A 22241-nucleotide genomic window follows, 5' to 3' on the forward strand; every position below is an offset into this window, starting at 1 on the left:
TCCTCTCCCTTTCCCACTCTTTAATTTTGTTTTCCTTCTCACATCATTTCATTTTGCCCAACTGCGTCTCTGTATCAGCAAAAGTCCCACCACCGAAGCGCAGGAACCAGTCTTCACATCAAACTGTCAGCCTGAGACTTTAAAGGTCCAACCGATGCCAGCCGGAGGGAAGGGGGTGGAAGTTGAAATTTGAGCCCACATTAAAGCCCCCTCTGGCAGGTATGGGCCAAGGAGGCCCCCGCCCTCTGTGCTGGGGGTGGGCGGGGTACCAGCTCTGTGAGCGCCTATCACAGACATATCTGGAAAGAGAATCCGAGAGGCCTGATAGAGCGATAAGCCACAGCGCTGAAACACTAATGGACCCCCATGCTGTAGATGGATGGGCGGGGGGCTGCAGAAACACTGTGCTCATGTGGGGTGTCCACCCGCAACGAGGGGTCTGCGAGAGTCACAGAGGGACACAAACAAACAAACACAATGCACACTTTCAAACACATTCATTCACATAAACGGACCACTGAAACTGACACACAAGATATAACTCACACTTTGACCCAGCCACGCCCCACCCATGTCACGATTAATACCATATTTCACCTTGTTTATGGGTAATTATTTTATTTTTGGTTGGTTTGTTGCATTAGAAGATCACTGACAAAGTTGTTAATGAGATCAACTATTACAACTCTGATTTCTAATCTGGTCTTTGTGTTATATACACACACACACACACACACACACATATATACATATATACATATATACATATATATATACACACTCACACACACACACACATACACACACACACACACACTGTATAGTGTGTCTGTACTTGGCTATGTAATAATATAAATAATATAAGATGGCATCAGTTGGGTGTATGCATAGATTAAATTTAGATTTCTAGGAGTAGCCTAGAAGATCACACTATGAACCCAATAACCACAAAGTTGCAGTTACACAAAACCCACATAGAAACCCCAGAGCATTAGGGTTCATGTCATCCCATAGTGTGCACTTGGCATTGTTTTTTCCTCACTTCCAGGCTGTCGGGTCTCATAATTTTCCCCATTTAAGCCTTTGCGTTCCAGTGATCATCAGAGCTGTTCTCCTTCACAAACCCAGAGGTGGTCCCTGTGTATGATGTTGTCTACAAAGAACCGGTTATGCGTAGTGGATTGTTTGAAACTTTTTTCCCTGTAATCCAAATAAACGTTTTCAATTTTGTTCCATGCCTCCATGTCATCGCTTCCCTCTGACACTTTGGTTAGAAGCGTACACTTAATGAATATAGTGTAATGTAATTGCTCAGCCCTTCAATTGTGTTACCTTTCCTGGTCAAACAAAGATAGAAAAAAGTGCACCCTGGGATATTGGTCAAATTTTGCTGCTAATCTGTAAACATGACTCCATGCTGCATTTGGCGCTGTGCTATGCTGGAGATGGAAAGCCTTGACAATAAGCAGAGGAGCATGAAGAACTGTGCCTGCAGCAGGGTAAAAACGGTGGTTATTTCGCATTTTAGCCATTAATGCTCAGCGCGGGGGGGGGGGGGGGGGGGGGGGGGGGGGGGGGTTCCTGCTGGAGGGCTGCCCTGAAGGGTAGGTGGATGTGGTGGAAAGGTGTGTGTGAGTATGGGAATGGGAACTGTATTTCTTCTCAAATCTATTTAGGATCATCTAGTAAGAAAATGAATTGGTGAAATGAAGTCGAATGGGTTTACATCTAAAATGTGAAAGTAGTGACGGAGAAAGGAATGCACAGATGACATGGAAAAAGCAGGCAGAAACACACATACAACACACATCTACAGGAGAAGGGCAGCCTTTTGGGCAGCCTCATAGATGAGCCTCATAGCCTCATAGATTTGATCTCACCCAATTCTGCACGGCATCTGTAGAGTGTGGCACTGTAAACATTGCAGTTTATACTGAGCTGCATGGTGAGCATCCAGAGCCCCCGGGCTGTTGTGAAAAGGTAATTCCAACCATACCCTCAACATTTATTATGCATTCACGGAGACATTATAAGCAGGCATACTGACACTAAAGCACTTTTATACAACATAATATAAAAGCATGGTCGCCTAATGACCACCAGGTTCAACTATCAATTGGCTGACTCTAAAATATCAGGTTCAAAACCCATTTCTTACTAGCATGTCTATATGGGCAACAATATATGTTGCCCATTTGGCCAAATAGGAAACTTATAAACCTGCTACAACACATTTGGATTTACATTTACAAAATGTCATTAGAAAAGAAGAAATGTTTACATTTACAGCATGTAAATTATCAGACGCCCTTATCCAGAGCGACTTACAATCAGTAGTTACAGGGACAGTCCCCCCTGGAGACACTTAGGGTTAAGTGCCTTGCTCAGCGACACAATGGTAGTAAGTGGGATTTGAACCTGGGTCGTCTAGGTTACTAGGCTTCTATGATCCTAAATATATGTATATGTATGGCACTCTGTTTTAAACGCATTATTTAAATGCTGAGACCTTGGTCTGTAACATCTTGCCGCCCAAACTACAGCTCCTTGCCAAAAACAAAATCTCCTTTTGGTTTTCGTGACTCTGAGCCCAGTTAGAGTATTGCCTGGGTAATAATTACGGCTTATGGAATAAAGAATTCCCTCCACATCCCCCGGGTCATGTGCTAATGTTCAGCTGAAGCTTTATGGGGATTGAGGTAAGGATTTGAGCCCCCAATCTAATGACCTCCTTAGCATGATGCCTATTAATAAGCCATGTATGTACCAGCATATACATAGAGTATATAGAGTATATTTCTAATTGTGAATATTCTCCAGAAAGAATTCTGACTCAAGGATGACATTGTTAGATATGATCCTTTAATCATTCAGCTATTTTAGTAACGAACCACAATTTTTCTTTATTATCTATATGGCAAATAGATTTCTGTGCACAGTTATTCCTGTAAAGAGCATAACCTTGGGTCCTGCATTGATGTGGCTGTTTTTGACATACCATAGGCCCTTCATGTCAACAGCATTCACTGATGGTAGTGGTCTTCTTCAGATAAAGTGTCAAAATTGTTGAGGAACAGTATAAAGAATGCTAAAAAGTTGTAGGTGCTGACCTGGCCTCCAAATTCCCCAGGTCTGAGTCTAATCTTTGGAACTTTGCATCTATGGGATGTGCTGTATGAACAAGTCTAATTGAGAGTTCCCTTAACCTATAGTACTGCAGCTCGCTGACAAGTCAAGAGGGGCAACCTAAATTCCACATAATACAGTTTTATATAATATATTATAAAAGTCTGGGGTGAATATGGATGGCAGTATCTCCGTATGAAAGCTCACAAATTAAAAATGTTTCTCACAATGAATAACTTCCTGAGTTCTGTCCCCATGTGCCCCCTGCCTGGTCTCGTGTGGTTTTTGGACTCCAGCAGCACATTCGGCATAGTTTTCCTGACCACAGAAAACCAGCACCAGTCCTACACAGATATTCGCACGCTCACACACACATTTACACACCGTGCACCAAACACCAACTATCTATAATCTAGTGATCTACATATTTTGTGCGCAACTAATACTTTCCCAAAGAGAGTAGAGGTTCAATCAATTACAACCCCATGCCAGCAGCACCGCACCTAATGAACAGATGAAACATAACAAGGAAAATAATTTTTTATAAGGTTGACTGGTGGAGTCTTATTGCCCAGCTGCTCTAAACCCCCGAGGTGGAAGAGCCGACAGGCCGCCTGCCGAAAGAAAGGCACAGGAAGGAAACTGTTTTTTCAGCAAGCAAACTGTCAAAGTGGAGCAAAGAGTTCCAGATTAAAACTATTAGTCTGAGATGGACGGATTATTTGTGTGAACTCTGGGGTGAAAAAGAGCCTACTCCCTCCCCCTTCTTCCATCTTGCTTTTCATTCGTCTTTTCAACCCCCCCCCCCCATCTTCCCGTGACTCCTACCGCGCACTCTCTCTCTCTCTCGGTTGCGTGGGAATTCAAGACTCGTTATGATTTCTCTTTCCCAAGACAAGCAGTCGCACCCTCACCTATAATATCAGTGTGATGCGGTTTTAACACCATGTCTGCGTGTGAGAGACAGTAATGCATGGCTAACTGTATCCATGCAGTATCGTTCTGCATAGCAGTATATGGGGTATTTGGTCTGTGCACTGGACGATATTTTGTCTGTGATATCTGCCGGCATTGTTGAGTTATGTGCATATTTTTGGCCATTTACACCCGCCTTGCTGTGTGTTTAAACTGTATCATGCGTGTGGCGCTCAGGTGTGTGTGGAACTTTCTTTCGTCAGATGGACAGAGAGAGACACTCTCAGATGGAGCTACACAAAGCGCTGTTGTAGCAACTGGGTCGCTATCCCTGGCATTCGATGGTTCCACAAATGGTTCCAGTCTGCAGTAATGGCTTCCATACAGCCTCAGCTGTACGGCTACGGGCACCGGCCCGGCAAATAAGCTTTAAACATTTGCATTCGCAGCAGGGGATGAGGAACCATCCATAACTCCTGACACTCGCACACAAACAGGCCACGCCGAAGCCCATCACCCCATGTGTGAGTGTTTTCTAAAAGTAGAAACTTCACCGACCCTTTCCTGTTACCCGCGTGAGGCAGGGGAGGAAAAGAAGAGAGCGGGTCTAATACAGAAGAACGCTTAATAACAGCTCTTACGTGCTGGAGGAATCTCCACACATCAAAGGGCCATGAGCACCCCGTCCCTGTCCCCCAAACTGCACACCGACAACAGGTGACGCCGCACACCTGCAACACTGTTAACATGTTCTCACAACAAACAGCACTTCAGCATCCACTTATGGGGTGTAAATGATCGAAATGTTACCCTCCACACACGGAACGGGGAGCTGAATGAGTGAAGAGAGGAGGAGAACGTGTAGAGAACATAAATACAGACGTGACACATGCAAAGACAAACACAACAGAACAGAGACAGTCAGTGTCATGAGCTACAACACACATTTGATCACTTTCCCCCGGTTTCTCGGCATGTGTTCACAGCTGTGACCCCTGACACGGCCTGACAACAAGAGGACGCCACCGTCGAGGTCGCCATAGAAATACATTCAGATCACTGTCACAGAACTCCCAGAGATCTCCAGAGAACTATCTGAGAGATTCTAACACAGAAGTCACAAGAAGTTGTTTCCATTAGAGATTTGATAGAAAACTTTAATAAAATGCGATGATGAAGTGAATGCATTTCCCTTCAGTGATGTTATGTGACATCATGTCATGATTACTCACTCCAAGAATCGTGGTAGTGGATGGTCATTTTTATGGCAAGATTATTTCTATTGCAGCAACCTCACTATTTCGAATAGAAGGCCATACAGGTATGTCACGCAAGCTATTATGGAATGGCGAAGCCCTTATATGAGGGAGACTTATTCATAATTTCAGACATTTTGGATAACCTGCTCAAATTTTGATGCAATGCAATAGCACCTCCTTGCTCCTGCTATACCGCTGCTAAGTAAATGTCTTTTAGAATGTCATGTCATTGTGACTAAATATGTAAATATAAAAAAGTGCTTTCATTATAAAAAAGTGCTTTCATTAAATTCACAATTTCATAGAATTTCTTTCTACTCCCAATTTCAAATTCACACAGTGTGAAGGTTCTCAGGAAATGTAACCACTGACATGTCTTTGCAGAAATGAGCTCAGAGGCTTCATCAGCTGTAGTTCAGTCCTATTGACACCGCAGACCTGCATCAGCCGCTTTCATCCTTCACTCAGCCCTCAATCACACAGAAACACACATGCACATTCACCGTCAACCTTGACAATGCACAGACAAAATAACAGCGAGACTCAACAACCATCTCATGTGCTATTCAGATATGCACACTTTGTTTGGTCTACAGGAATCACACACACATGCACAGATTCCAGCCAATAGAAAATAAGTACAATATATGCACAACATATACAAAACTGAGGTCCTGTGAAGACACCTGGTTTCAGTAAAAAAAAAAAAAAAGTGGTGTGTGCCTGTGCTTATGTGCAGCGTGAACAAGTCTGAGGGTGTGTGTGTGTGTAAGTGATGAATGTCTTTAACTAAGAATGTAGTCAAGAGTGTTTCCTTGTATGTGTGTGTACCACAGAAGCAGCTCTGCAGTCACTGTTAGACCTGGGTCAAGGATGAAGCTCTGCTGAACCAACAGATTCCTGCGGCACCCAGTCTCCCTGTGCACCAGTGACCTCTGACCTTTGCTCAATCTAGAACTCTCATTATGCAATTAACACCAATTAAAGGCCTCTGTCAGTGTGTGCTTACTGATGCCCCCTCCTCCCCTGGAGCAATAAGACCCACCCCCTCACCCACCCCCTCACCCCAAACAGACTCACCTGCCCTGACCGCACTGCAGCCAGAGGAGCCCACAACACCTCAGCCCCACAGCTGTGGGAGGAGGGGAAGGGGAGGAACTTATTTCCTGTGTGCGGCGTCCTCACAGTCCTACTACCCCTCTCAACCGCACCTTAATGAGATCCACATGAGACCCAAACAGGAAGTGCTCCAACTCGGAGGGCAAATTAGTGTGAGAGGAGCCCCTGGAGCCCACAAGTTGCAGACTGGCGGTGTGTGTGTGTGTGTGTGTGTTTCGTTGTGTGTTTGGGGCGGTGTGTGTGCTGCTGGTTCTAATAATGACATTTATTTACCATTCATACAACCATCACCCCCCAGAAATAATGCAGGCAAGGCAGTAGGCATACTGTATACACACTCAGCACTTTATTTACTGGATTACGATTGCAGCACACACACACATACACACACACACACACACACACACACACACACACACACACACACACACACACACACACACTCAATACATAATACCAGTGCAAAGTTGAACCAATCTGTGTCACTGAAGGGCAAGAAAAACCCTGACTATAACTAATGATAGACGATTTAGTATAGCATACAAGTACACTTTGTATTCATAACTGCTAATAACTACTAGAACTTATAAATGTGTAACTACCTCTGCACAACTCCACCTATAAACTTACCCACAATAACCTCTGGCAAATCTTTGATATGATTTAGCCTTTTCTTTTTTACGTTTAATTTTACATTTTCTTCTTATGATGACCATCAAAATGTCTCAACTTTCATTCACTCTTCATTGTGTCCTCACTAACATAGAAATATGTACACACACACACACATACACACACACACAGGCATTGCACAGCTTAACCAGTGCCATGTGTGGCATAGGAGGGCAACAGAGACATTCAACCTAACAGGAGCCCAGACACACTTGAAGAGTGTACGTTTGAAATGTAACACACACACACACACACACACACACACACAATGTATTTCCCTCTCTCTCTCTCTCTCTCTCTCTCTCTCTCTCTCACACACACACACACACACACACACACATAACTGCCTGCTCTGCAATCGATCAGGATTTAGAAAGCTAATTTCAGATGATGGCTTACAGGTGGGAACACAAAGTGATCCATCTACAAACACACACACCACGTGTCAATCATTTCTCCAAAATCGCAGACAAAAGCCTTTTCCAAGAGAACTCAAACTTTACAAAAAGTTAAATGTGTTGCACTTGTAAATTTTCTGAAAATACATCGTCTGAATATACAGAACAGCCTTGGTTGAGCTTGTTTCTTGTCACTGTTAGTCTACTGGAGGTAGTAATGATGGTGGTGAGAAGGTTAAAACACCATGGGGAATCATATCATTGATATTACTTTTAACACCCATCAATCCCTACAAGACATGGAACCCATGAGAATAGAAATCGTTCATAACAGAACAATGGGGACAATTCACAATATTTCTGTACTGACCCTTGTGAACCATGTGGGCAAATTCAGATTTCTCCTCATTTATTCAAACTTGTCTATAGCCTCTGGTCCCTCCAGTCTGGTTAAGTGTTACATTTACAGCACTTTTCCAGCATCAGTTACGATCAGTAGTTACAAAGACAGTCCCTCCCTTGCTCAGTGTCACAACAGTAGTAAGTGGGATTTGAACCTGTGACTTTGCAGTGTCTAACCCACTCAGCTAGTACAATCACGTGACAAGGGAAAAACAGTCAAATCACACCTGCAACTCTCATCTCTGAGCCCTGAACAGCAGCGGGTTGCCGGACCACAGTACGCCGGTGGGCTTCAAACACTCTCACTGTATTTATCTCACTCCCTCCCTCTCTGCAGACCGGCCGCATTTCCTTTGAAGCCGTGCCCTCGCTTTCATTAAACACATTTCTGCGACCTGCATCGTCTCAATGGATTGCACAGATAACGCACAAAACACACACACACACACACACGCACACACACACACACAAACAGAGGTTTTTGAGGTGGTGTGATGGTAGATGAAAGTGGTTCTGGTCAGTGTGAACCCACATCTTGGTGAGAGCTGAGTCTGCCAAAGCCTCCATCCCTCACAGCCTATCCTCACTTCTCTCTTAGTGCTTTTCTCTTTGGCAAAAGTTTCATGGGTTTCTACTGATGAACTGCTCAGATAACAGAGATCAACACGTTGATATTTATGTAGTGTTGATGCATGTATACATTTTTATACATGTTCACTTAGCTTTAGCAAGTTAAATAAACATAAAATACAATACGTTAAAAAAAAGTTAACATCAGTCATGGGACCATACAGTGCTGTTATTTGTTAAAAATTTTCCATTATTCTTGGCCTGCCTACCCCAGTTCTTGGATTGGTGGTCGGGGTGCAATTCTCATAAAAACTGACGACTGCAGCATACACTCCTACATTATGCATTCTGCTGAAGAAGAAGGATGGCCAGATGGCACAGCCAAAAATGTGAAAGATGGCAACTGGTGAAGCGGCACCGAATGGCCCATCTTAGTGCTGCCAGAATGGGCGGTTTCATAAAAATGGCTTATAAAATGAAACCCAAATCTAAACTTACCAAATTTCAGTACATGATGTTGTGACTGTACTTATCAGAGTTTTGTCAGTTTTGCATGTTTATTTTTGGCAAAACAATACGGGATCTGGCAACAGTACTTGTGTTTGTGATGCAGATGTCCAGCATGAGGATGTAGGGTGAGATAGAGCTACTTCATACTTCATCAATTTTCTGTTTTCTCTTCTTCAAGATACAGATAACGGTCAAGTGGTTTCTGTTTTAATCGTTGCTTATGTAAATCCTGGGCTCATACTTGACCTTACACTGCCGTACAAGCCCCTTGAGCTACGTATATTACATTACAGCACCTTGAAAACTTAGTTCTAAATGTAAACTGTAATCAGCAATCATATACCATATCATATGCAGAGCAAATCACAAACGTTCACAAAACTCTTTTTAATAAAGGAGTTTGTCTGTAAGTAGAAGGGATTGGGCTTTTGGGAATTATATAATTCTACTGGTATCGTGACATCCCTAATCCTATATGTATCCTCACTAATCACCAGCCAGTTGATGGTGTATTATCCCGTTGTTCACACTGCAGACAGTGTGAAGACAGCGCTGAGCCCTGGTCCTGCCCTACAGTGGGGCAGTAATTGTGTTTATTCCCATCTGTCCTCCTACACACACCTGACGCTGGTGAACTGTGGATGGCAGAGGAGCGCCCTTGCACGCGCGTGAAACCTCGTTTGATCCACCCTGCTAATTGGACTTGCCTGTTGTCTTATCTGTCAGGCTGTTCAATTACGAATAATCCCCGCCTGATACCGGCAATCCGGCCTGTCAACTGGCGTACCCTCCTCCCCTTCTCATCCTTTCTTCATCGTGTCAACAGTTCCTTTTCCCTTTCTTTCACCCCTTTCACTCTCGCCCTCATCCCCGGACCACCGGCATGATCCATTACCTTGCCTGCCATCAGACCAATACAGTCTCACTCCCGGTGCGTCAAAAAACGATGCATGGTCAGTGCCCTTCGGCGCCTCTTTCAGATGCAGAGGGTTGTCAGTCGACTCTAATGCCCTGCCCTGCACCGCCATGACACAGAAGTAAAGCCAATTACAGGTGTCAATACGAGAACATGATCATTTCAAGCGTGTGTTAAAGTGTAGCACAGTATTTTTGAAGAGTTAATGTCTTGTGTCTATGTGTTCCTTCCCGTAAATTTGAAATCAGCTTAGTATAAGATGATGGATGTTTGTATTTGTGTGTTTGAGAGATATTTTCAGACCTATGTTCAGACTTATAGTTCTGCAATATTTGGTGGCCATTAACAAATCTACTGGAAATAAATGTAAAAATGTGTTTCAGATGTATAACATCTGTAACATAAACTCAGATGCAAAATGCCACCCTCACAACCATTGCCCTTTCCACCCCAAGCAATTATGTAATTATACTAACTGAACAATTAATCAAGAAAAATATTTACATTTAAATATATTTACACAGTAAGATGAAAGTAAGAATTCCCTGTCACTGATAACCTTGTGGAGAAACTGAGAACAACACACACACACACACACACACACACCATCTCTCCACATGTAAAAGATCTTGCTGCCAGTAATGGGATTGGCTCTAATCCCATGGTGCAGAATCTCACTCACACGCTGAGCTGGGAACAGCTTTAAATGATTCTTGAGGAAATTATACACACAAACAACTCGGTGTGGGCCGAACCTCCCTACTAACATCAATAATTACAGCCCACGCTTTAACATCAGCTCCATACAGAGCTTTAATGTGACAAATGGCTACATTTCCGTCCACAGTGATCTCCGGAACCGCTGATGACTGACGCGTTGCCTGCGTTGGGGGCTGACATTGGAAAGGGAGATTTAATCAACGATTAAAGAGTTTTAAACGAGATATCGATAGACTCCTGAAACGTGCAATATGCAGTAGATGGAGAAAGGGGGGGGGGGGGGGAGACAGAGAATGAGGAAGAGGAAAAACATTGAGATGGAATGTGTGGTGGAATTTTGAGCTGATGGAAATTCAATTCAGGTGGGCTTCTCTGCATTACAGACATTTTCCCATTAAAGTGCTGTAATCATGCATAAACAAATTACACCAGTGCTCATCCCGCGGAAAGGAAATGGCCCTTTTTCATGGAACCTGTGTAACCTGACGCGTTTGTTTATGCGCCAGGTCAGAACGTTTATTTGCTTGTCATTTTTACATGTTTATCTGAGACGGGAGAAGTCGCTCTTGCCGAATAACTGGGCATCTAAACGCCGGCCTGTAATGTGGAGTGTGTGTTTGTTTTAAGTGTGTTAGGTAGAACATGCTGAATGGAGGGAGGACCTTTATTAAAACCAGCTTAGAACAGCCTGGGGGTGGCAGAGAGAGAGAGAGCGAGGGAAATCTATACTGTCACATAGAAACCCAAGGCAGAAACGTGTTACTGAACAGGCCTGAGGTGGAATTTACTGAATCAAACCAAACTCACGGCTAGCCTCTCCTTTCCAGTGTAAGGCAGTAGAAAGATCTCACTATTGTCTTTCGTTCCTCGTCGCAACTGATCAAGAGGGGGGTTTTTTTGTGCGTTAGGTGGCTTAATGCATCAGATATGGCATATACTGCATTTTCACTTATTGATCCAGCTAAAAATGCTGTGCACTTTATTGTAATTGGACAGAGTTTGGTATGCACAGGGCAGAGGCATGAAGACACCAATGCACTGTAGCGTTGCATGTGATGGTCTTTGTGCAATATCATATTCCCCTTTAAAGGTGGATTAGGGATTTTCTTTTTTTCAAACTGCTCCGATTGCACCACTCAGTTCACTGGAAAGTTGCCCAGGTGGCATTAGCTTTATCCTGGAGCTCCAGCATCCTGACAGCCCAACAGCATAAGAGCTGACAAACAGGTTAAAAAAAAAAAAAAAAAAAAAAAAGAAAAACACTGAAACCACTCCAACAATTTAAGGCTCATTTATCATTTAAGCCTCATGCCCCCCTTCTTTCTGGAATGTCAGTGCTTTCTCACTGTTCCGTTCATGCCTTGCTGCACGCATGCCGCATTGCGTGTAATTTCTTCTTTGCTTTTTATGAAGTGACTGTCTTCATGTGTTGTTGGGGAGGGGGATTTCGCACCTGCTAGAGGTGGTGTGTGAGGGGTAGGTGTTTTGTTCTAACGTTCTCCACGGGTTTCCTAGTGATTTTCCCGCCTCTCACAACAGCGAATGTGCACGTACCTACACATCACCCGTAGGGCGGGTTCTGTTTTACACCCCAGGAGTAGCAGACAGGAAGCTCCCCGTGTATGTTCTTGAAGGGAAATGTAGCCAGCTAAGGTGTTCGAGTGACAGTTTAGACAAGGGGTTATGTCGGGATAGAATTTTTCACTCATTTCTTTACTTTAGCACCAGCCTTGATCCACACCGCAGCGTTTTGTATCTGTTTTTTTATATATTCTATATAGTGTATAAAAATCCTGTCATTTTCACAAAATTACTTGTCACCTGGTTTACTCCTGTTCTACACCACAACATGACCCCAGACCAGGGGACAGTATCACCCACACTCATCACAGGATCTAGGCAGGGACTGAAACGTCCCACAGAACAGACAATACTGTCATGATCCGGTCCGGCAGGGGTCAAAGGACAAACAAGAACTGACAACAGGAAACATTATTGTGAGTGACATGGGTACTGTCCAATCAAACCAAACAAGAAAGGTGGTCCTACCCTTTCCGTAGTCTGAAATGTTTTGTTTCCTGAAAAAAAAATCTCTAAAGACTGAAACCAACTGAATACCTTAAAATGAATATCCTCTAATCAATCAGATCCAAGCCCAACTTGACTTCTCAATTTCAGTAACTTCATCTGAAATCTCCCCAACTTCTTAAGCGCAAACCCAGAAACCTCCCGAAAGCCTTGAACTTAACAACACAACTTCAGCAGCTTTATTCAGAGTGGTTAAACAAATTAAACTGCACAGAGGATTTGCGCAACCTCAAATAACTTAATCTCCATGTTCAATTTAAACATCATTTCAACCACTTAAATACCCCAAACTACCTTTCAAAGTATTAAACAACATAAATTACTTAATCTAACTCACACAAATGTAGATTACATACACAGTGTTATTACAATACAATTATATTTAATCATCAGTTGCATTGTTTAATGACAGTTTGAAGAAGAAAAATGGCGAAGGCGAAGAAAGTTTCAACTATATTGAAACTATACTGAGATATTACAGAAATTGTAAAACAGACACATGATTTTAAAGAACAAGTTGCTACTTCCACCCTTATCACCCCAGACACACTTCACTTCACACTTCACTTCATTTGGCTTGTTCCCATTCTGAATGTGTTGCTTGTGACCGCTGTGGTCCCGGCGTGAAGATGAAGATTTGCGTGTGATATTTTTGTGAGCGAATGTGGAGACCAGGAGTGTTTGCTGTCGGTGTTTTCAATGGCTGCGGGGCTGGAAGAGTAGAAGCGGAGAGGATGAGAGGCTTTAGAGGAAAGCGAGAGAAAACAGAGGCCGGGGCAGCAGAGCTGGATGAAAACAGCTGCAGGAAGACGCGAGGAGAAAGTGAGACGTGGAATATTATTGAGAGAGACGGATTTGGTTTTGTAATCCTCCGCCGCAGTGGGCCGCTTCGTCTGTAATGCCACTTTTATTTCACTCCCATGTTTTTCTCAGTGGGAGTTCGGTCAGAGTGTGTGTTTGGTGTGTGTGTGTTAGTGTTGAGTCAGGGTGTTGGGGTAATAGCCGTGTCTGTTGAAGTTGCCGCATAAGCTGTAATTAACCCCTTTGTTCCCTGTGGCAGTGTGGGATCAGAGGTGAAGACAGATGAGAGAGTGTGTGCATGTATGCACACGCACGTACCTATGCACGCACACACACTCCTGACAGTGCTCAGTCCCAGATTCACACACACTCATACGCCCTTGCCATACACCAGGACACACACACACACACAGACCTTCCAGGTATCAGGTGCAGGCTGTAAAGGCTGGCCTGTTATAATCCCATTAGCCACCATTATTTATTTGTGTGTGTGTGTGGTTTTAACAAAATTGTGTTGAAATTGTGTGTGTGTGAGTCTATAAATGTGTGTACATTTCAAAGCTCAGGAAAGGCCTGCAGCTTTCCAGAAGAGAGAGAGGGCAAAGAAAGCAACATAGACAGAGTATGTGAGAGAGAGAGAGAGAGAGAGAGAGACCGAGAGAGAAGGCATAAACTGTGCTTGTCTATCAGGCCTCTCATCTCTCCCAAGTTTCTCTGACAGGAAACCAGGATTAGGCCGCCCTGTGAGTGCCTGAGCAGAAACACACCATTTAATAACCACCATTTGCTGCACACACACACTCCGACACACAGAGAATAACAAGAGAACAGGCACCCAGTAATGCGGGGATAGATGCTTCTGCTGATAAAGCGTCTCATCACTGAGACACTAATGTGTGGATTATAGGCTTCAGAGGATAAAGACACAACCAAAGAGGGCCGGCAGTTTATACTGGCTGCTGTGTTTCCATGTGTGGGTGAGTGTGTGTTATACAGTTTCCTTGCAATGTACAGGCAAAAAATGCATTATGTTTATTACATAACATTTTTTTACATTTATTTTCATATAACTATTCCTACAACACTGTAGAATAGCTCCTATAATACACTGTGTGTATTATTATCAGTCATTTAATTTTTTGAGTAATCATTCATTATAACACAATCGGATTGTACAGACAGGCAGAACGAGGGAAAGAAGGGGAGGGGGGTGGAAGTATAGTAGCTGGTCAGTGAATCTTGATACCAACACATTCTCCATACACATGGAGCACATTAAAGCATGTAGCCGAGAGCACACCCAGACACTCACAATACACACACACTAACCCTCTGTCCTGTTTTCACACACACACAGACTTAGAAACACGTTAGAAAAATTTTTACATTTTCACTCAAATGATCATTAATTTCACTTAATTTCAACTAAACTACATGGAATGGAAAACAGCAAAGGGTGATTTCTAGTGTCTGGGGAAGATTCATTTGCCGAATCGTAGTTTTGCAAAAACTGTATTTGTTGCAATTAAATCAGTATTGTGTTTTTTCTTGTGCATTTTTAGATAACTGTGCGGTGAAAAAAAATCACATTTCTGTCAACACTGTTCGAGCAAATCTATATGTGTAAAACATACTTTTATACATGTATACATCTTTAGTGTTTATACATCACTAAAGTTGTCCTTCTGGGTGACAGGAATAATGACACCCTTCAAGATTCCTATAACTAGCATTATCCTATCTTGTATGCTTCTGTAAATCCTGAGGACATTGGCAAACCAATGGGGACCTCAGTGGCACCTTGGTGTTTTTGGATTAGACCTGCAACCCCTCGGTTACTAGTCCGCTTCCTTACCTGCTGGGCCACCACTGCCCGAGACATGCATACAAACATACATGTGCACCAGACCACTTTGGTATGAAGCTTTCCTGTCTATCTCTATGTATAAGGATAAACTTGCTTTAACTTACCTCTGGCAACATTGGAGCTTTGTTTTCCAGTCAGGCCCAAATGCCCTCCTCATCATCCTGTCGATGAGAACAGACACCGGTGAGAGGAAACACTTCTACTCTGCAGTCTACAGCACATAATCATTCAGGCCAGGATCACTGGAGATTTTTATGACCCCCAGACCCTTAACACCGACCCCAAATCTCTTAAGTCACAGTCACTTAACATCAACACCAACTCACAAACCCTCAACACCATCCCAACAGGCCCAAACCAAAACGTGAACACATCAATCCTCGTCACTAACCAGACGGCGACCCAACAACCATCAGCACTCACATAACTCCAACCACCTCTTGGCCCTACAGACATAACAGAAATCCAGCAGCCTCAACACTCACCCTCAGCACCTCCTCAGGAGAACTACTCTTCACGTAGATTTGGAGGTGTGGCTGACTGACTCTTCCTCAGCTGTTTTAAGAGGCTGAACTAAGTTACAGATGATGACAGCATCAGTACCATAGACCCTGATCTCTTCTTGAAGGAGTGGGCCTTTACAAAGACCTACAACTGATTATGACTTTTATTGTGCATAGTCTTGGTGTGTGTGTGTGTGTGATGGCTAGGAGCGTATCTCCTCCATCTGATAAGCTTGGCTTTCCTGTGTGTCCTGGGTGAGAGAGGGGAACATTCCTCCTCCTCATCAATCACTCTTCTCTTTCTCTCGCGAATAAATAAATATGAAGGTGATTAATCAGCCAAGATAAAAGGCAGACCACGGGGATGAGGGCAACGCAGGGTCTCACAACTGACCTCAGCTACACAAACACACAGAAATGAATGTAATACCAAAAACGCGCACAAAAGTGTGTTCAAGATAGCCATCTAAAACTACACACATACGCAAAGAGTTGAGTTAGGAATGTCTGATATTTCATATTTATTCAAATTTGTCAACCTTTGGCAGTGAAAAATGACCTAAATTCAGATTCCTTTGCTGTCACTCAAATGCAAGTGGTAGTAGGGTGGACTGGATGATGTAGTGCCAGCCAACAGCAGTTAAGTTTGAGTTCATATATACACTAGAATTGTTAATTACTCTAAAACAGTGAAGTGCCATGCCAAAAACCTGGAATCAAATGAGCAAAGAGGCGAATAACTTTGACTGGCTAAATAATATTCGTTAGTCTTCCTGACTAACACCTCGGCGCTGTTTGATCTCCTGCCCTGACCTTGAAGGCTTTACGCTTCTTCTTGCTCTGTCCCTTGCTTTAAACACGGCATCATGAACACTCTCGCCGCTGTGCTCTGACCGAGTGTCCTGCAGAACTCCCCCTGAAACCGACCCACCACAGTCACCCCACTCTCTCCTCTCTCTCCACACTCACCCCACTCTCTCCTCTCTTGCCTCCGCCCAATAAGCCCAGATTCAGCTCATTTCACCTGTCCACGTCTGCGCACTCTAATTCTCCGCATGACAGTTTTTTCAAATGGCAACAAGATATTTAATCTGAACTGATGAATTCCTTCTAATTTCTTAAAAACGAAAAAAACATCCCAAAGTCCTAAAGTCAATGGAAAAGATGTCACTATGTTTCAGGAGAGTTAAATTATTGGCCGCCATCAAGCAAATAAAACAACTAAGACAACTAAGCTCTGTTCAATAATGAAAGCTAAAGCAGTTCCACTTGAACTATGCAGCAAAATCTTAGAGGACTGGTACTAACCGGTTTGACACTAATTGAGAGAGTCTAATGGTGAGACTGATTATACGCAAATTTACATTCACACAAATCCCAGACTGACACACTTCCTCCATCCAGTTTGTCTAAATGGATGCCACTGAATTTCATTAAATAAATTCACAAGGAGACAGAAGCCTTTCTTGTTCCCATCCCAAAAAAGAAACACCTAGAGGTCACAGTTCCTCGCTATTTCACAGCCACCCCAATGCAAAAAACATTTTCAAACTCTAATTTGTTCTTTTGAAACCTCAAGATTTAACTATTACAATGCTGTTAATTTTGGTGAATCATTTTGGTGTGTCTTGACATGGGAACACATTATTCGTACTCTCCATCAATTACACTGGGTCCTTGTACAATATTGTGCACAATAAAAAGAGCTAGTTTACACATCCCAACATATCCTCACTCAATCTTATCTGTCAAGCTTGCTGACCCCTCATCAACCGACCTACACCCTGTCAGTAGGGATGCAATGGCATTCGGTAAAACACCAAACCTATCGGTCCTTCCTGCATGGTCCAATAAGCCTTTAGGGATTGCAATACTTCAGTTTTGCAACTCGTTTTTAAAATTGATCCAAAAAATATGTCTCTTTTACGCACAGAACATGTTTCAAAAAACAAACCAAACCATGGCCCAAAAACAGCTACGCACCGTACCGTCGCACTCCTAACATTGGAGAATAATTTACTCTCCTACAACCACAAAACAATGTTATGACAAATGCATGCAGTAATCAAAGCTAAATCTGTTCCAAACAGTGTTGGAGGAAAAGTGTAAATTATGCAATTATGAAATGTCTTGGTTTTTCTGAAAAACAGTACACACACTGCCAGCACTGTGCCTTCATAATGTCTGCGGTGACCTGTAGATCTTTATATTTATTCAGCTCTGGCAGAACCCGGCCAGACCATGTTTAACACTGAGCTTTAAATTGTAAGCTCCAGGGGTTCCGAGTGCTGACTGTCTCTCTCCACTCATTTCAGTCTTGCAGTAAAGAGAGGCTTCAGGCCATGCACCCAGCACTCCTGTTCAGTTTATAACCTGCCCTGTGAGTCTCTGTAAGGTTAACAAGCTGCTGCAGCCCAAGTGGGCCAATCTGTCCTGGCTTGGAACCACATGCTGAGGGTTTCAGGCTCAAGCTGGAGCTATGAGCTGAAGCTGGGAGTTTATAAGCCATCTCTATTAAAAGTGAGTAGGAGAAATAAATTATTTATAGATATTTCATGACAAAGTGGTGGCTGAAGTTGAACCAGCTGAAGTTATTTTTCTGTTAACCCCAGTCTTATACATTAGTAATGTTCACACACTCTGGAGAACCCTGACATCATTCATCAGTGTTTGGGCACCCTACACACAACATAAAAAACATTACAATTTTATTGGAAGCACACTACAGTTCAATAGTTTATGGTCATCAAGAAATGACCTTTATTGGATGAGAAACAATTGTTTTGGTCAAAACTCCAGTCCAGATATTGTTCATGCCTGGAAATGGTTTCATTCATTATTAGAAATCCTTTTTCAATAATTCAATACTTTCCTGTTGGTCATCTTAATTAAATATTATTAAACACCTTGTTGTAAAGGACAGATGAACAGTTTAGCTCAAGCTGGAGTGGCATTTCATTGCAAGCCTTGTATGAATGTGCTTATACATGCGCACACAGTTTATATAACTTATAGCCTTGTTTAGACTTAGGTATGTGCCATCGGAGAGATTTGTGATCTACCTGCAGCTACCTGAAGATAAGGGATTCCCCCATGGTAGCCATGGCAATGGGCACAGGTAAGGGGCTGTCCGTAAGCTATGGGGTAGGCAGGGATTCCCCGGAGCTCAACAAACAGTGCTGTGCTGTTAGTGCTACACCTAACACTTACTAATGATTGCTTTCATCAAACAGAAATAACTGATTTCACAGAAACAACTTCTCGTTGCACATCCTATTTATTTTCATGAACACTTCCAGATATATGTTTGTCTATCTGCTGGTTGATCTATCTATAAACCCCTGTGTACATAAACAAACACACATATATATATATATATATATACACGGTGTATGTATATGGTGGTTGGGGCTAGGAGCTTTTACCTGGTCTGGTGGTGTTCTGTGGTTGGTGTGGGGGGGTGCATGTGCTGGGGGGCGGTGATGTCCCGCATGAGGATGGGGAGGATGATGAGGGTGGACTGGATGATGATACCCGTCGTCATAGTGATCAGCCATAAGCTTCATCCTGCTCTGGGTCTGTGAATTACAAATATAATCATGAATAATATTAAACATAAAAAAAAAAACACTGAACATTTGTTTGATTTTGCACCCAGATTCATTCAAGACTTAAGTGAGGTCTTAAGGATGCAAGCCATGCGTGCTACAGACTGTGCTGTCAGACATTATTACAGAGTCCGCAGTAATCAGATTAAACGTGAATAAATCGGTATTAAATAAACTAGGGTGGTGCTGTCATGTCGTCTGTGCTGCTGGAAGATTAATGGGGTGATTTTCTCTATCGATGATTAAAATTGATTTAAATTACACAGAAATATGCAGTCGGCCTGGGAGACCTGCAACGGTCAACATGTGTGTGTGTGGTTGCATATTTAAGATACACACATGCAAAAATACACACACACCACAATCAACAGTTTAATATTAATCATTAAGCCATTATTGAGCTCGAACTACACTCAAAAATTTGTCCACAAAAGAACATTCAGCTTTCAGGATTTATTACCTCATTTAAAAAAGAAAAACACCAAATAAAAATTACAGGAGAAATAAATAAATGTTAAAAATTCTGTCTATTCACCCCAATGTGTAAAGCTTACACAAGCCAAAACAAATCACCTACTGTAGAAGATAACAGCAGACACCTCTTCACACACCCACACACTCCGATAAAGAGTGATGAACATTCAGACATGGAAGGTCACTGCAGTGTGTGTCTGTGTGTGTGAGAGAGATAGACAGGATGGTTTAAGTTAAAAGGCCATGGATTGATAGTGAAGTGCTAAATAATGTGATGAGCCGTAAGAGAGCAGCAGATTAAGAAGCCAAGGGAGAAACAGAGTGAGAAGAAACAGAGGAAAACCATTAGCAAATTTACATAAAAATAGGAAAAAGTTTCAACAAAATCTTTAAAAGATTGAGCCTATCCTATCTATATGTGCAATTAGCTTATTTAACATCACTGATGATAAAATCAATATAAAAATTAAACATGTATGTATTTAAGGTCATTCAAAGTCCACTTTGACAAAACTAGGAAATAGTGCATTGCATTTACATCTGAACCCACACCCATTCAGAGTTTATTACTTCAGTAGAAATTTTAATTATGAGAAGGGAAGCTGCTCATGATACAATCCATAGGTAAAATAGCACATATAACCATTAGGGTTCAAAGCTCTTATAATTAGACAAAAGTCTTCTGAGCATTGTGGCAAATTTGCATTTCATTTTTCATCCCTGCTTAATTTTCCTGGCAGGTGTCAGATCTTCATCCACCCACCACACAGACACTAATGAGCTCAACATCTATTTCCATCTGGCGTTTCAAGACTCTTCTAACACACACATCGACCTGACAGAGAGAAAAAAGGAGAAAGAGTGTGTGTATGAATGCTTACATGGTTACTGCGTGTGTGTGTTGATATAGAAGGTATGTGTGTGGTGTGTTTTACTGCAGTAGTAGGAAAGTAAAGTCAGACACACTCTGCCCGGCCCTGTAGACAAGACAAAAACATAGAGAAGATCTGTGTATGTATCTCTGTGCGTGCGTGTGTGTGTCCCTTAATGAGGTGTCAGGGATTGGAAAGTTTGGATGAGATGATGTCATACGTTCTCCGTCAAGGTTAAGGAGGATAAATAAACCTTCTCTCTCTCAGCAGTAAAGCGCAGGCAGGTTAAGCTCGTATATCATTTTTACACGCTCTCATTAGAACCAACGGAAAGAAAACTTTAGCTCAGAATTTCTTTCGTCTCCCACAGTCTGCTCTACCTGGCAAAGCCTTCCCTGTGCCGCGGCTGCTGCGCTGATGTGGTATTTGCGACGCATTGCCGAAGTGTGTGACTAGTTGTGTATAAAGACCTTCCTACAGTACAAATTAATGAAAACCTTGTCTGTGGACCAAATTTTCCAATATTTGTAAGTTTACATTTCCAAATTTTCAAACCCCCAACCTTGCCCTACCTGCCACACCACCGTAATGACGTAAGATAAAGTAAGAAAATAATTAGTTTCAAAAGCTATAAAAATCCATTTCACTAACATGTTAAGCTGGTTGTTCCTGTTTTTTGTCAATAAATTTCTTTTTGTCAATTAATTTCTCTTTCATGTTATTCAAAATGACTTTAAATACCTGGATATGGACACCAGAGCCTCCATTCCCTCATGAACTGTGTATGAATGCATGTCTAATTAATGTTAATTACGCCGCTGGATAAACACCTTTTTTTAATTGTCTCCAGTCCTACGAACACACAGACTTGTGTGCTGCAGTCTTCACTACATAGGGAGGTGTGTCTGTGTAAAACCACAGTCCTTACAGAGCTCACACATGTTAGGATGGTACAGCTGTGCAGTAACCTGGACCAACTGTTCGCCTGGCAACCCTGTGCCAACTTCATGCCAACACATCTGGCCCACAAACACCCACACGGCGTGGCTTTAGTCAGATGAAGGAGAGGTGAGGAAGTTTAGAGTTGATTTTAGACTTGTTTATGTTCGATGGGCCAGAAATTCTCTCAATCACCTCCTGGCTGAACTTCAGTCTATAACAGATTTCAGACAGGAATGAGGAGAGGAGGCTTAGAGCACTGACACACATACACAGATATACACTCATGACATCCAGGCATCCACATGCCCAGACACACACACACACACACACAAACACACATACTATGCAGTAAATCATGAAAAAAATGCCAATAAAGCAATAATCAAGGATCGTCATGTACTTTCCAGACGTGGATGTAGTCAGGCCCTTGAAGTCTGAAATGAAGCTTTGGCTCACAGAGTCTGATTATGTGTAGGGAC

General features: G+C 42.6%; 1 protein-coding gene across 10 annotated transcripts in view; it reads right to left on the reverse strand.

The window, feature by feature from the left end:
* Nucleotides 1–22241, reverse strand: part of LOC114798682 (ERC protein 2) — a 159880-nt gene that overhangs the window by 9677 nt on the left and 127962 nt on the right. For 9 of the 10 annotated variants that reach the window (XM_028994581.1, XM_028994575.1, XM_028994580.1 and 6 more), the window contains 2 exons: nt 19292–19444; nt 15468–15524 (listed from right to left, as the gene is read on the reverse strand). In XM_028994581.1, the coding sequence (XP_028850414.1) occupies nt 15498–15524; nt 19292–19444 (180 nt within the window). In that variant the 3' untranslated portion in view covers nt 15468–15497. Of the gene's footprint in view, nt 1–15467; nt 15525–19291; nt 19445–20051; nt 20146–22241 lie in introns of those variants that run through there. The other variant, XR_003751089.1, reaches the window with a different exon arrangement.

Source organism: Denticeps clupeoides, chromosome 10 (genome assembly GCF_900700375.1).
Source record: "Denticeps clupeoides chromosome 10, fDenClu1.1, whole genome shotgun sequence".
Taxonomy (NCBI): Eukaryota; Metazoa; Chordata; class Actinopteri; order Clupeiformes; family Denticipitidae; genus Denticeps; species Denticeps clupeoides.